Source organism: Diceros bicornis, chromosome 24, assembly GCF_020826845.1.
Source record: "Diceros bicornis minor isolate mBicDic1 chromosome 24, mDicBic1.mat.cur, whole genome shotgun sequence".
NCBI classification, from domain to species: domain Eukaryota; kingdom Metazoa; phylum Chordata; class Mammalia; order Perissodactyla; family Rhinocerotidae; genus Diceros; species Diceros bicornis.
Window position 1 is genome coordinate 28,279,477 of NC_080763.1, and position 15,227 is coordinate 28,294,703.

General features: G+C 34.9%; 1 protein-coding gene across 10 annotated transcripts in view; it reads right to left on the reverse strand.

Moving 5' to 3' along the window:
• CEP128 (centrosomal protein 128) overlaps positions 1–15,227 on the reverse strand; it is a 393,976-nt gene that overhangs the window by 333,951 nt on the left and 44,798 nt on the right. For all 10 annotated transcript variants that reach the window (XM_058567480.1, XM_058567475.1, XM_058567474.1 and 7 more), the window contains one exon: positions 5,103–5,219. In XM_058567480.1, the coding sequence (XP_058423463.1) occupies positions 5,103–5,219 (117 nt within the window). The remainder of the gene's footprint in view (positions 1–5,102; positions 5,220–15,227) is intronic.

Below are 15,227 nucleotides of genomic sequence, written 5' to 3' on the forward strand. Positions count from 1 at the left end.
CTAGTTAAACACTGGATCAAAATGATGTATTAACATGGTCACTACTTGTTGTATTCAACAAATATTTATTAGTGCATACTATGCTAAATGCTAGAAATAAAAATGCTCGAAACAAGTACAATTAAAAGAGACAATATATCAAGAAATGGTAATTAAAAGCAATAATCTGAGACAAAAAACCTCATATAATATATATTACCAGAAACTGGGGAGTGAGGAGAAAAAAGCCATCCTTGTAAAAGAAGGAGAAAAACAGTCAATGGGACTAGAGTTTATTAAAAGGATAAAAAGCATGACTCAAAGTAAGGCCTAGATTTATCCTACACATACAGCTTCACCCCATGAAGAATGAACACTAGAGCGGGATGTAAATTCTATTGATCTTTCTCAAAGTCCCAAGAGGCTGTTGAGATGGTCAATGTGAGGGTGGTTTTAATGGGCATGAATATAAAAGGCATCTAATATCAATGGGGCAAGGGAAGCTTGTCCTATGAAATAAATATGTGAAAATATGGGGGATACCTACAAAAAAGAGAGCATTGACTACGGAAACAAGAAGAAGAGGGTAAAGTGAACAGCGAAGCAAAAGTTTTGCAACTCAGCCTTGGAAAGGTAAGTAAAGGGGAGTCCAAAATCTACCAGCCTTAGAAAGGCCTCCATGTCTCCAAACCAAGTAGAAGAGTCTCAAAAGGGAGTGTGGGAGAACTGGTTAATGAGGCCGTGTTAGAACATTTGCCTGACCAGGTTATCCTCTGAATTGGCACAGAAGTCTCGAGGGAGATGCTAAAGTTAGTAAAACATTCTAGGCTTCCTTGAAAGCTTCTCCCTTAACGAGTCCAAAACAAATACATTACTAAACAGTACCTAAGGCTTTTCTTAAGTGAAGTATCTATTACTCAGCCTCTCTGGAGCCACAATGACATTTCTGGGAGGAAATGAATAGCTATTTCTTCATTAGGTTTTTCACAATTGGTATAGATGCCAAAAGATGAAGAAAAATATGGAAAAAAAAGTCTATCAATTATTTCAATTTTTCTGTATATGGCTTTATCTTATTGATGAGGCTCACATAATTTGGTTTTCTACGGGAGCACAGACTAAAAACCACTTAGCTGAGCTTCCATGTTACACCTAACAATTCCTCATTGAATCTTCACCGTCTTCTAATATTAAGATTCCATACCTCACCTGTCCCATAGACTTCTCCATGAAGCACCTTTAAACCTTAAGGCACCTAATTCACCTTAGGTCATATGCAAGCAAGGAATATTCTTCATGAGGCTAGATGGGGGAACCAGCATTTTAATATGTTACGAAATGCTCCGAAGAGCATATAGAAATATACACCAGGGATTTAGCTCATGTTTTTCATTCTAAGTAATTCAATTGAAGATGAAGAAATAGCATTCAATTTACAAGAAACAGCTAGTAAAAAGCAAATCAGGAATTCCCAAGATGTCACAGCTAAGAGTTAGAGTTAGAAATTTGATCTAGGATTTTATGTGCATTTTGGACCTGCAAAAAAGAGTTTTGACTTAGGCTTACAGTCTAAATACCTCTTTCATGACCCTAGCACCCACCATTCCTACCCCACTCCACTAAATTTAACTAATCACTCAGCTTACTATCAAGCATCTGATCAAAAGAATTTTGCATATGATAAATGTACCCTAATGTTAAACAAACGCTTTATTGTTTGCACAATGATTCAACAAGAAAAGATTCATGATGGTTATAGGCTTAGTAATATTTGAATTTGAGTAGTAAAAGTTTCAGAGTACTTAAGAACAACCATTCAAAATTTAAAAGAGATATATGGAAAGAATATTATTGCACAACTAATATAAAACATTCATCTTTAAAGAAGAGACCTCAACTGAGATACCAAAACAGTGTTGTTTAAAATATGATATATGAGGTCTGAAGGCCAGTGAAGGTCTTTACCAAGTTAAGAAAATCTGACATTCACGTGACATCATTAGCATATCTAGTTGAGGCTCAAAAAAGGAAGTGGATTCCAGAGCACGCATAGCCTTTTTGCTTAGACCAGGAGGAAAAAAAAAAAAACCAGAAAACAGTAAATAATTCCTTAAAAACTCTAAACAAGAAAAGGAGAGTCACTTTCCCTCAACCAATTTCCAATAATTAATATTTTTTTTCATTAAATGGGAACAGATAAAGCTCCAAGGACCTAAGGACCTCATTAGATCACTAAAAAGAAGCAGGTTTTAACCAAAACCACAGATTGCCTCCCCGTAATATGACATTATACCTAGAAATCTCTGACATCCTGCAATTTTTAATGAATACTCCTAATCTCTTAACAACTGCTAAATGTCAGAATTTTCACTAACATTGAATTTTACGTTTTAGGAAGGCAGAAGAATATAGTGCCTAAAAGTCCAGGCCTACTTACTCATCTATAGATTCAATTTCTCACCACAAACAGAAACAAAATATATCAATTACTATTATACAGTATGGGTATTTCCGTATTTTTTAATATCAAAAAGAAAGCAAAGTGTTTTCTCTCCTTAAACATGCCCTTTGCAGAACGGTCTAAGCCACTTAACTTGGGAGTAGGAATCAGCCTAAATTAATCCTTTCCAGTTTCCACCGCACTGTTTAATCCAAAACCACCTTTGAAAAGCATAGGTAGGTCACCACTTATATTAAAGTGACAAAATATGAAATTAAACATTTCTTATCAATAGTGATCCTGTATTATATTGTCAGAGATGGAATTCCAAATCACAGCTCAAGCTTTTAGTCAAATTGACAATTACAATGCAAATATTCAGGCTTTGGTTTCTCAAGAATAGGGGTGGGAAGCAATCTTCCTCTCTCTCTTTCTTTGTAATTTTGTGCATTCTGCAAAGAGAGAAGAAAATAAGCACAGAAAATTTCTCTAATTTTCTCTTGCAAAAAAGAACAATTGTCTCTTCAGTACTATTCTTATGCTCACCAGATGCAATTTGCTTTTGAGAACAAATGTGTAAAAATCAAGGTTTAAAAAAAGGCTACCCACATGCTGTATCTAATTATTCAACAAAGTATCCTCTTCAAAGTAATTACCAACTAACAAAGGTATTCCTCCTTTTGTGAAATGGTGGAAAACAGAATTTTAGAAAACAAAAGCAGATTTTTCTATCAGCTTACATTGTAACTTCAGGGTTGCAATTTTTGTTACTAATTTTCAATTAGCAGTGTCTCCTAATAGTTGAAAAAAATATTTTAATCTATCTGTCAGGGTTAATGATCTTCAAAAGCACACATAAGTGAGTTTGCACAATATCACTTTTAGAGAAAATTATTTTGTATAAGAAAAAAATTCTTTTGTTTTTAATCTGTTGGTTTTCTTGTTATCTCTAATTTTTTATACTTTATATATAAATCTAAGAAACATTTAAAGGAAAATGCATAAATTAATTTTCTATAATGATAATAATAAAACATAACCAATGTAATAAAATGAGAATTCACAAATCTACAGCAATATAAATGAATAAATGAATGAATGGAGAAAAAGACCAAGCCCTTCCCTACAGTAGGAATCCCACTAATAAATGTAGAAAGAACGATGGAATTTTTAGAAAAACACTATTTAGCATCACTTATAGTAATAATTGTTGCACGAAAGAAATCAGTAATAGATGCTAAATATGTGGGTGAAAGTATGATGAGAAGTAGGCTATTTTCAAGTTTCAAAAAGGTTCCCCATAAAATAAATAATTAAAAAGGCATAATAGTAACTTTACAGTGGAGAAACCTGGCAGGCAACACCTTAACCAAATGCTCAGCTTTACAGTAATGAGACAAATCAGTATTACACGCTTCCTGATGTGATATCCTGGGAAAAACGCAACACGAATTCTCTGGGTTTCCCACCAAAAGTCCATAACCTAATATCTAGTCACAAGGAAACATCAACAAACCCAAAATGAAAGACATTCTACAAAATAACTGGCCAGTACTCTGCAAAGTTGTCAAGGTCATGAATGACAAAGAAAGACTGAAAAACTGTTTCAGATAAAGGAGTCTAAAGAGACATGATGGTCAAATGCTATATGTGACCCTGTATTATATCCTGGACCAGAAAAGGACGTTAGTGGCAAAACTCGAATAAAACCTATAGGCTAAATCATAGTATTGATCCAATGTTAACTTCCTATGATTGTACAAGAGAACGTACACACCATATTATTTAGGTGTAAAAGTATTCACATCATGTCTGCAACTAGCTCAAAAAATTTTATCTATACATATATATAGATATGTATATATTTATGGAGAGATATATAAAATGATAAAGCAAGTCTGGTAAAATATGAATATTAGGAGAATCTATGTAAAGAGTATACAGAAATCCTTTGTTCTAATTTTTGCACTTCTTCATATGTCTGAAATCTCAAAATAAAAAAGGTACCTAAAGGGTAAGTGACCTCCATTTGAACTGATTTGACGATAGTCTAGTCCAGGGGTCGGCAAACTTTTTCTATAACGGTCCAGACAGTCAACACTTAGGCTTTGTGGGTCATATGGTCTCTTTCACAACTACCTCACTCTGCCATTGTGTCACAAAAGCCCCCACAGACAAACGGTAAATGAATGGGAGTGGCTGTGTTCCAATAGAACTTTATTTACAAAAATAGGCAATGGGCCATATTTGGTCCATAGACCATAGTTTGCTGAAACCTGGTCTAGTTCACGCCAAGGAAAATTAATCAGAATGATTACACTTTTAGTTAACATTTTCTGAGCACATGCCAGACACTATATTAAGTGCTTTACCAGCATTAACTCATTTATCCCCACACGAATCTGATTAGGTAAATACAATTATTATTTCCATTTTCCACAGAGGAAATGAGCCTAAAGAGGTTAAGGAACTTGCCCAAGCTCACACAGCCAGCAAGCATACACTGGGTTTGAACCAGGTAGGGCTGTCTTCACACACTGAACTATAACCAATGTGCTGTACTTCTCGTTAGACTGAATTACACTGTTACATGTAACCACCAACGAAATACAACCACTTGAAGAATGGCTAAACAACTATCCAAACTCAAGATTTACATTCTGAGAAGGTATTTTTCACAAACCTCCTGTAGCTGCAAAGAAATAAGTCCCAGTTGATCTTGACGTCTTTCCACGAGCTCTCTTTCTGTGCGCATCTCTCTTTCTATCTCCTGAAGCCGTCGTTCCACCCGATCTGAAACCTATTTAACATCAACAAATAGAAACAGTGATGGTATAGAGCTGTTAGGCAAAAAAGGACTAAATTGAAGAGACATTTTGTGCCAGATATACTATTAACTAAAGCATTTAAGATTGGCTTCTTTGTAGAAGCCTTTTTAATGATGCTATTATAAAACAGATCACAAAAAAATTGAAAGTCACAAAAGAAAATAATCATAAGTCTCCAAATAACCCAAACCTGGATCCCAATAAAGGATTTAAATTTTTCAAAGTATAATATAATAATTCAAAAGATCAGAGTTAAAAGTAATAAACTAGAAAAGAGTGCCCTCTGGTGAGTTAGCAGGAAAATACCAATTTTGCCAACAACTGCATTTATTACTCTATTAATGATAAACTGTTCTATTTGGCTCTTTTTCATTTTCATTATCTATAAGCATGACCTGCCCAGGAAAGTTTCGATATTTGTGCGCAGCAAATAATTAAAAGGGCTTTTCATTTGCTTGTCAATCTTTCCTACTGCGATCTGCTAAAAATAAACCAGCTTCGATCAAAAACTAAAGTCAAACTGAAAAATGTTTAATTGGGACTCTCTAAAATAAACATGAAAGAATTCTTCTCTCTGATGCAAGATTTTCCTTGCTAAAAGTTGTGCAAATTCAAACACACTTCATGCATATCATTACATAGTCCCCTAAATAAAATATGCACTATTTGTGTATATTTCAAAGGTACAGGAGAATACAGTGGATAGAAGACATTTATATTCATTTAAAATAAGCAATAAATACAGCCCTGTCATAAGAAAATCTTTTGCTACCAATTCTATAGAGCCACGAAAGGTCCTGGTCACAAGGGATATTACCGGGGCAACAGAAATGTCCTAAACTAGATTATGATGATGGTTGAACAACTCATTACCTTTACTAAAAATCACTGAATTGTACACTTAAAGCATATTAATTTTATGATAAATTATACGTCAAATCAAGTTGTTTATTAAAAAGACATTGGTAAACATAAGTTTAATTAGTCAATAAAGGCTGAGCAAAAATATTCTATTAAAAAATTAGCAGCCAATATTTACTAAGACTGATAAATCTTGGGTTTCCAATGCTTAAAAACAATTAAGATATTTACTATGATATTCACAGTGCTTTACTAAAAACTCAAAATACCCTTTAGCATCAAGCTTCTAATTTATCCTAGTAATCAACTCTTATATCTCAATAAACAATTTACAACTGCATTTGAAATAAATGTAGTACTTGCTGTAATAGAAAACAATATTGGATAAATACTAAAAAATAAAAAGTTGTTAATTTGTTCAATTTTTACAAAATGAAAATACCTTTATTATTCACTCTGAATATAAAAAGTAATAGCAACACATCAAAAAATAAATAATAAAGAATTACCTCAAATTTATTAGGATGTCTACTATTAACAAAAAACAGTAAATAACAAGTGTTGGAGAGGATGTGGAGAAATTGGAACCCTGGTGCATCGTGAGTGGGAATGTAAAATTGTGCAGCTGCTATGGAAAACAGTACAGAGGTTCCTTAAAAAATTAAAAATAGAGTTACCATATGATCCAGAAATTCCATTTCTAGGTATATACCCAAAAGAATTGAAAGTAGAATCTCAAAGAAATGTTTGTATACCCATGTTCATAGCAGCATTATTTCCAATAGACAAACGACGGAAGAAATCTCTCAAGTGCCCACTGATAGATAAATGGATAAACCAAATGTGGTTTATACATACCATGGAATATTATTCATCCTTAAAAAGGAAGAAAATTCTGACACGTGCTATAACATGGATGAACCTTTAAGACATTTTGCTAAGTGAAATAAGCCAGTCACAAAAAGACAATACTGTATCATTCCACTTGTATAAAGTACCTAGAGTAGCCAAATTCATAGAGACAAAAAGTAGAAAGGTAGTTGCTGGAGGTTGGGAGGAGCGAAAACAGGGAGTTGTTGCTTAATGGGTACAGTTTCAGTTTTACAAGATGAAAAGAGTTCTGAATTTGCACAACAATGTGAATGTACATAACTACTGAAATGAACACTTAAAAATGGCTAAGATGGTAAATTTTATGTTGTATATATTTTACCACAATTAAAAATAAGTAAACATATAACACAGAATGATAAAAAAATAATAATAATCTAATACCATCCATCAAGAGTAAAACACTGTTAAGTATTTTGTTGTATACTTCCAGAAATTTTTATATGCATATGTACATGACTAGTCAAACAGGTATCCATTTCACTTATTTTTTCAAACAAAAATTGAGTATTATACACAGTGTTTTATACATTTTTTGCAGTTCACACGTCATGGACAACTTCCCATGACAACAAATAAATCTATACAAAGGCATAGTTCTCCATAATCGATTAAAATAATTCCCTACTGATAAGGGGATAACAATTATTTATTTTTACTATATGCTGTTACAAACACCCCTGTATAAGATCATTTTTGTAAACTAGAGATACAATCTTCAAGTGGAATTATTGAATCAAAAGGTATGAATCACTTATAAAAAATAAAACATGGACTTGGAAGAATTTTGGATTTTTTATCCAAATCTTTTACTCTAAAAAGAAGACTGAGGAGATGAAGTAAGTTATTAATCAGAGACCACACTACTAATTAATGAGAAAAACGAGCCCAATACTAGGTCTCCATTTGCAGCAGTATCTTGTAATTCCCAGGTCTATTTTCATGCATTCATTCAATAAGCATGCACGAACACTAATGATTTGCAGTTATTGTCCTAGGTAGAGGTTAGGGAAACAGCTAACAGCATATATACACATGCTATATCCACAGACCCTGCTGAATGAGTAGTTAGAATTTCTCGAACTAAATTCAATGAGTTGAATGACTCCTATATTTCAGGAAAGAAGGCTGTGCTTACTAGCATCCTATCAAAATCAAAACAGTTCAAGTAACCAAATGCTGAAATCAAAATCCAAAGTTATTTAGACATTATCTACTTCACCACCATAGCTACTACAAGTGATGATGTAGAGTTACTATATTTGGAGGATTCTTTCTCAGTTTTGAAGTATTTTTTGTGTTAGGTAGCTTCTGACACGGTTTCAACAGTCCCCGCTTCCTGGTATTCATGTACTGGTGTAATTTTCTCTCCTAGAGTGTGGGTTGGCCCTAGTGACTTGCTTCTAATGCAGAGAATACCACAAAAGTGATGAGATATCATTTCCATGATTAGGTTACAAAAATTCTGACATCCATCTTGCTAGCATGTTCTTTCCTGCTGGCCCTCTCTCTTGACTTCTTGCTTGCTTGCTCTGATGAAGCAAGCTGCTATGCTGTGAGATGCCCTATGGAGAGGCCACATGTCAAGGAAACAAAAGAGACCTCTGACCAATAGGTCATGATGAACTGATGCTTCAGTCCAATAACCTACGAGGAACTGAACGAGCTAGGAAGCAGAACCATTCTCATGAAGTCTTGAGATGACTGCAGCCTGTGAGAGACCCAGAGCCAAAGGACCAAGCTAAGAACCTGCATTTCTAACTCATAGAAGCTGTCAGATAGTAAAGTTTTAACTCAGTAAGTTTGGTGAAATTTGTTATGCAGTCTTAGATAACATGCAATTTTTTAAATCTGTTTACAAATAAATCCTCACCTAGGAAATAAGCTACAGAGTCTGATGAAAAAAAAAAATTCCCACTCCATCCACAAAATTTCTACCTATTCCATAGAATTTTGTTCTTCATTTCAAAATATTACAATTTTCACTGCTATTAGACTTCTCTGTAATCCAATGATAGATGACCACCTCTTTACTCCCAGCTGTGCCAGACACTGGCCTTGGGATTAGCCTTCTAAATCAAGCACACTAATTGAGCTGTTCAAGGAATTTAATCTCTCAAAAAATCAATATCATCACCCATAAAATGGAGATAACTTGACCTGCTTGCCATGTACAGTAGTGTGGATCAAAAAGTACAGAAGTAGTGGGACAAAAAAACACAGATGATGTGGCAGAAACTAATAGTTGTTTTCCAATATCCATTCCCCTACCCCCATTTCTTCCATGGTAAAGGAATTTTTAACCAGACGGGTGGTTGCCGAATATAAACAATACATTTTCTGGCCTCCTCAGCTGCTAGCTGGCCATGTGACTTAAATTTTGGCAAATGGGATACATGCCTAAGTATCAAGTGACAACTTCAAGAAACTATCCATAAGAGGTAGCATATAGGTGCCTTTTGCTCTCATACTCATCCCTTCCTCCATCTTGCTGCATAGTACACAGATGATGACATATTAGACCATGAATTTGAGGCCCTAACAGCAGAAAAACAAGAAGAGCATGAAGAAAGAGCCAGAATCCCTCACACATTGTAGATCAGTATGCAGAGCACCACATGGAACCCTGAACTCCCTCCTTAAGACTTTTCCACAAGAGAGAATTAACTTTTATCTTTTTTTTTTTTTTGCTGGGAAAGATTTGCCCTGAGCTAACATCTGTTGCCAATCTTCCTCTCTTTTTTTTTTTCCTCCCCAAAGCCCCAGTACATAGTTGTATATTCTAGTGGTAAGTCCTTCTAGTTCTTCTATGTGAGCCACTGCCACAGCATGGCTGACAGACGAGTGGTGTGGTTCCACTCCCGGGGAACCGAACTCGGGCCACTGAAGCACAGCACGCTGAACTTTAACCACTAGGCCATCAGGGCTAGCCCAACTTTTGTCTTTTTTAAGCCACTGTTATTTGAGGTTTTCGGTTATTTATGGCTGAAACTGATCTTTACTGACAGAGAGAAGCACTGAGTGAACTGCAAAATGCTACGCAAGTAAAACTACTGCCTATACAACCATCAGAACACGGGAAAATCATAACATCCTTGCTCTGCGTTAGTCAAGTCTGAAGAAAACTATACAGAATAAAATGAATAGACATTATAGCTACTCTGTATTCAGAAAAATAAAACATATACACAAACTAGCATGAATAAAAAGTATTTTATGAGTTCCAACAGTGGTAAAACTATAATCATCCTGAAAGACCACCAAAGTATCTTTATAGACCCAATCATCCAGATAGATCAATATGCTCCAAATACTTTCCTTTTTTTACTGCTAATACCCTGAGTCACACAAATCCAACTAAGTCAGCAACAACCAAGGACCTAAAATATACATTTGGATAACTCTGGTTTTCTCTTTGCCTATTCCTTCTCACCTATTTCTATGTTACATTTACGTATCAGTTAGGGTACAGCCGAGGCTCTTTCAAAAAGATCAAATATACAGCAGCTTAAATAAAATAGGAGTTTATTTCTGTCTCATAGTACAGTCCAGAAGAGAGCAGGACAAGCTGGCAGGCCACTCTGTTCCCTGGGGTGACTCAGAAATCCAGGTTCCTTCCATCTGTTGCTCCACCATTACCTAGGTTGTTATCCTCACCTGCATGGGTTAAGTTGGGTCAGTGATACATCCTCATTTCAACCCACACAAAGAGAAAGAGACCAAGTCCCAGACAAGTGGTTTTGTTTTCAAGGAGACAACTCAGAAGTTGCACGCATCTCTTTTACTCATGTTTTGTCACATGGTCACAACTTAGCTGCACAGGAAAACTGAGAAATGGCATCTCTACCTAAATAAGCATGTGCCTGGATAACACTGCTGGGGGTGGGGAGGGAGAAGAGTGGATGAGGGGAGGAGTGTGGGGATCTGATACTAAAGGGAAGAAGGGACTCAACATTAGAGGCCAGTTAGAGTTAACATAACTTCAACATATATTGTAATTTTAAGTAAGCCACTTTTCATCCTTTTTGGAAAAGGGTAAGAGAAATGCTAATTCTCAGATGAAAGTATTAAAAGAGGACATTTAAAATGCTAATTATAAAATTGAGCAATAAGTAACAAACTACAAATGCACTTAGACTTTAATCCTGTAAATGCACTTCTAGAAATTTATTCTACCAATTTACTTTCCCATGTGAAAAATGGCACACATACAATGAGATCATTAATTGCAGTACTGTGTATGAAAGCAAAAGACTGAAACAACCTAAACGTCCATCAACATGAGACTGGTTAAATAAATTATGGGAGATCCGTTCAATGGAAGGCTTTAAATATTAAAAGAAAGAAATTAGCTCATTCGATGCTAATAGGGAACAATCTCAAATCTGAAAAATATATTAAGTGAAAAAGGCAATATATGGAACAGCGTGTTTAGTATGCTAACTGCTACCAATTATATAATAAAAAAAGGAGAGCAGGAAAGAGAGGCCTCGCTCAAGGTGGTGGCATTTCACGGGAGACCTGAATGACAAGAGGGAGCCAATCATGAAAAAATTTAGAGAAAGAAAAGAGAAGCGAGTGCAAACATCCTAACGTGGGAATGACTTAGGCAAATTCAAGATACATAAAGCCAGATAACATAGGCACCACAGGCTGTGGTAAGAAATTTGGAACAGAAAAAGCTCAGGTAGGGTTTTAAAAAGCAGGAAAATAATTCACTGCGATGACAATTTTCAAAAATCACTTGGCTACTGTCAGGAGCACAGACAGAGGCAAGTGTAGGAGAGAGACCACTGCAGTGAACTCAAGACAGTCATGCATCACTTAACGACAGGGATACATTCTGAGAAACATGTTGTCAGGTGATTTCATTGTTGTGCAAACATGATCGGGTGTACTTACACAAACCTAGGTGGTATAGCTTACTACACATATAGGCATATGGTACTAATCTTATGGGACCACTGTCATATACACGATCCGTTGTTGACCTAAACGTCGTTATGGGATACATGACTAAGTGATGGTAGCTTGGATAGAAGTATTAAGACAGAAGTAGATGGAATTGAGCAAGATTTCAGAAATAAAAAGGACAAGCTTTTATAATGGACTAGAAGTGTGGTATAAGAAAAAGATCTAGAGTGAATCCTAGATGACCACTGGATGGACTGCGATGCCATTTCCTGAGACGGGGAAGACCAAAGGAAGAGCAAGTAAAAGCAGTTCTAAATAGAAGGGCATGGACTCTGTACCTAACGACACAGCACATATTCATAACTTTTGAATACGATAATTCCCAATACTAAGAATTATTTTAAAGACTGCATTTCTTACTTGCCTCCTCATTTTGACTGTCTACTTCTGAGTCCTAAGGGAAAAATATTATCAACGTCACCAAATACTAAAAAATTCATTTTTATCAGAGCTTATATTAATCAAGTAAACTTACAACTAAGATACCAAAAAGTCCTGGATCTCTACATTTAGTTATAAAAATAGCAAAATAACAGGGATAAAAATCAGAATAGCTTTTAAAGTTAGTATTTCATGAAAGGAGGTGAAACAAAAGCAAAAGCATTCTGTTTATGGGATTGTATGCTGGCTTTTCATATGTTGATTCCTCAGATCTTTAACAATATCTGCAAGTTTAAAATCCATTTCAGTAAATATTTGTTATATATCCTGCTACTATAATCTCTGCAATAACCATGTAATCCTAAATGCAGTGCTGAGAGAATTCTTAGAATTTTATTAATGACCAACTCTTCCAGAAACAGCTGGATCCACGTTCACATTTTTAATTTAAATAGTGACCTTCCTATAGAAAATTAAAACAAAATTGACTTTGTCCTACATAAATAATCAAACTTAATATCACTCATATCACACTCAACTGGGTAAAATCTAGACAACTAATGAACTGAAATTTCCTCTGTGATATGAGGTCCATGCAATATTGATTATTTATTACCACAATTAAGTGTTAACAGAAAATATTTTCCATCACATCACGCTATAAATAATAACTATTCTCTTCCAGTGGGCAGTTTGGAAAAAACAAACAAAAATCTATGATTCACAAAGGATTAAAAAATCAGATCTTGGCATAGATGATAGGAACCAATATATTTTGCCTCTGAAAGAAAAATGTGTCCTATAAACTTTCAAGATATATTTTAGTTACTGAGAAAATGCTTGATAAACAATTGTAGCCTTAGACTAATGCACAAGAAATGCGATTAACAGTGGTTACCAATAGAAAATGAAATTGGTAGGAGAGAGGGGCAATAATTCATTTTTCTTTACATATTTGTACAATATTTAAAAGTTTTCCACAGTGAACGTACATCACTTTGGTAACTTTATTTTAAACTTAAATCTGGAGTGGGGGAAACAGCTGCAGCCTCTGAGAGGTTTAATGCTCAAATAACAAAACTGCATCTTCTCTGACAGCATGCTATCATGAATTCACAAATACAACACAATATGTCAAACAGTTATAAAATGTAAATGTTGACTTCAATTGGAATAAGTGAGTCACAAAATCTATATTAAGCCTTGTACAAATTGGAAGCAAACATCATGTGGCCTTCAGAAGACCTTCTAAAATTCAACGATATTATTTGTAAGTTTCTGTATTAGACAACTGTTTCTTAATCAGGACTACATACACCCACATGAGGTTTGAGATGTCCTCTGTACATACAGTTACGAGACAATCTTACTTTGAAAGCAAATTACAGACAGCACAAAACAAGTTGTAACATTGCAACTTGATGTGAAGAACAGGCAGATGAACAATTCAACTGAGTACACAACTAGGTGTGTACAATTTTCCAGGTTTAGACAATATAAAAGGATGTGTCCTGATGAGCTGGGCACATAGGACAGTCCAATAAACTAGGAAGTTGCAGACACCAATTACACCAATGAGCTGAGCACTAGTAAGGTGCAACATCCTGTTATACAATCATAGCTTTATCTGTGGAGTAATTCTTGATGCATGTAATGATGATATGAAAGAACTCAGGCTTTCTTTTAATACAGCTGTTAACTTTTAGCTCAGTGGTTATACTTTAGACCCATATTAACACTCTAGACTATGCAGATAGTACTTGCTAGTTTTATTTGCTATATAAAACAAATAAAATGAAATGATAACTGTTCATGATGGGTTCTCTTGTAACATAGTGAAAAGTGAAACTTAAGAAACGTAACGTGCACTATGCAAATTATCATTTTCAAACTCTAAACTCAAACCATCCCAATTATCTAACAATGTCAAAAAACAGCAGGGCAGTACAGCTGAATATGCCCATGGCTTAATCAGATCTACAAGGATCTCAGCAGAATGTCAAAGATATTTGAGTTTGGATCAAAATCCTTGTTACAAGCATGCTCACAAGTTTTATATCTATGTAAAAGTAAAAGAAGCCTCACATAACAGCTGAAAAACTTAGTAAAATTGTGTGCATTAGAAATAGCAAACATAGCAATGGAAGCTGACATACACAAAAAGATTGAGGGAGTTTCACTTCCAAAAATGACAAATACGATAATTCGGACCAACCTTTCCCTGAAAATAATTTAAAAAGCTAGAAATAATATTTTAAATAAAAATCTGTTCTAAGGCATTGGAAAACAAAAAGAAATAAGGATACATAAGATCAAGACGCAAGAGAAGAAAAAAACCCAGAGAGGTCAGTCTATCTCTTAGGGCCACTTTCTCCCTGAAATATCACCCCATTTCAGAGAAGACAGCTGAGACACTGAGAAGCTGAACAGAGTTTTTAACAGACGTTTGGGGATAAATGGGAAAAACTGGAGTTGAGAGCCTTTCCAAGGCAGGGGGGTCCATGGTTAAACTTCCTCCACCCTCACCCCCCAGCCTTTGGGCTGGAATCCTGAAGGGCCATACATTAGCAGTAAGGTGAACCTGAAATAGTTGAAACTGAAGTTTAACATTGAAATATTGCAACAACAAATAAAGTAATCCATGACTGCTATAGCCCCTAATCTATAATAAAAAGCAAATATGTTCTCTCATACATAATAATTATCTACGCAAGTGTTCTTTGTAGAGAATGAAATATATTTTCTATCATCAAACAATAACTAGATAATCAAAAATAAGCAGTAGGCAAAAACAATGTGATCAAAATCCAAGAAAAATAAGAGATAATAAAAATAGAAATAGACCTGTAGAAGATCTAGATAATGTAGTTATG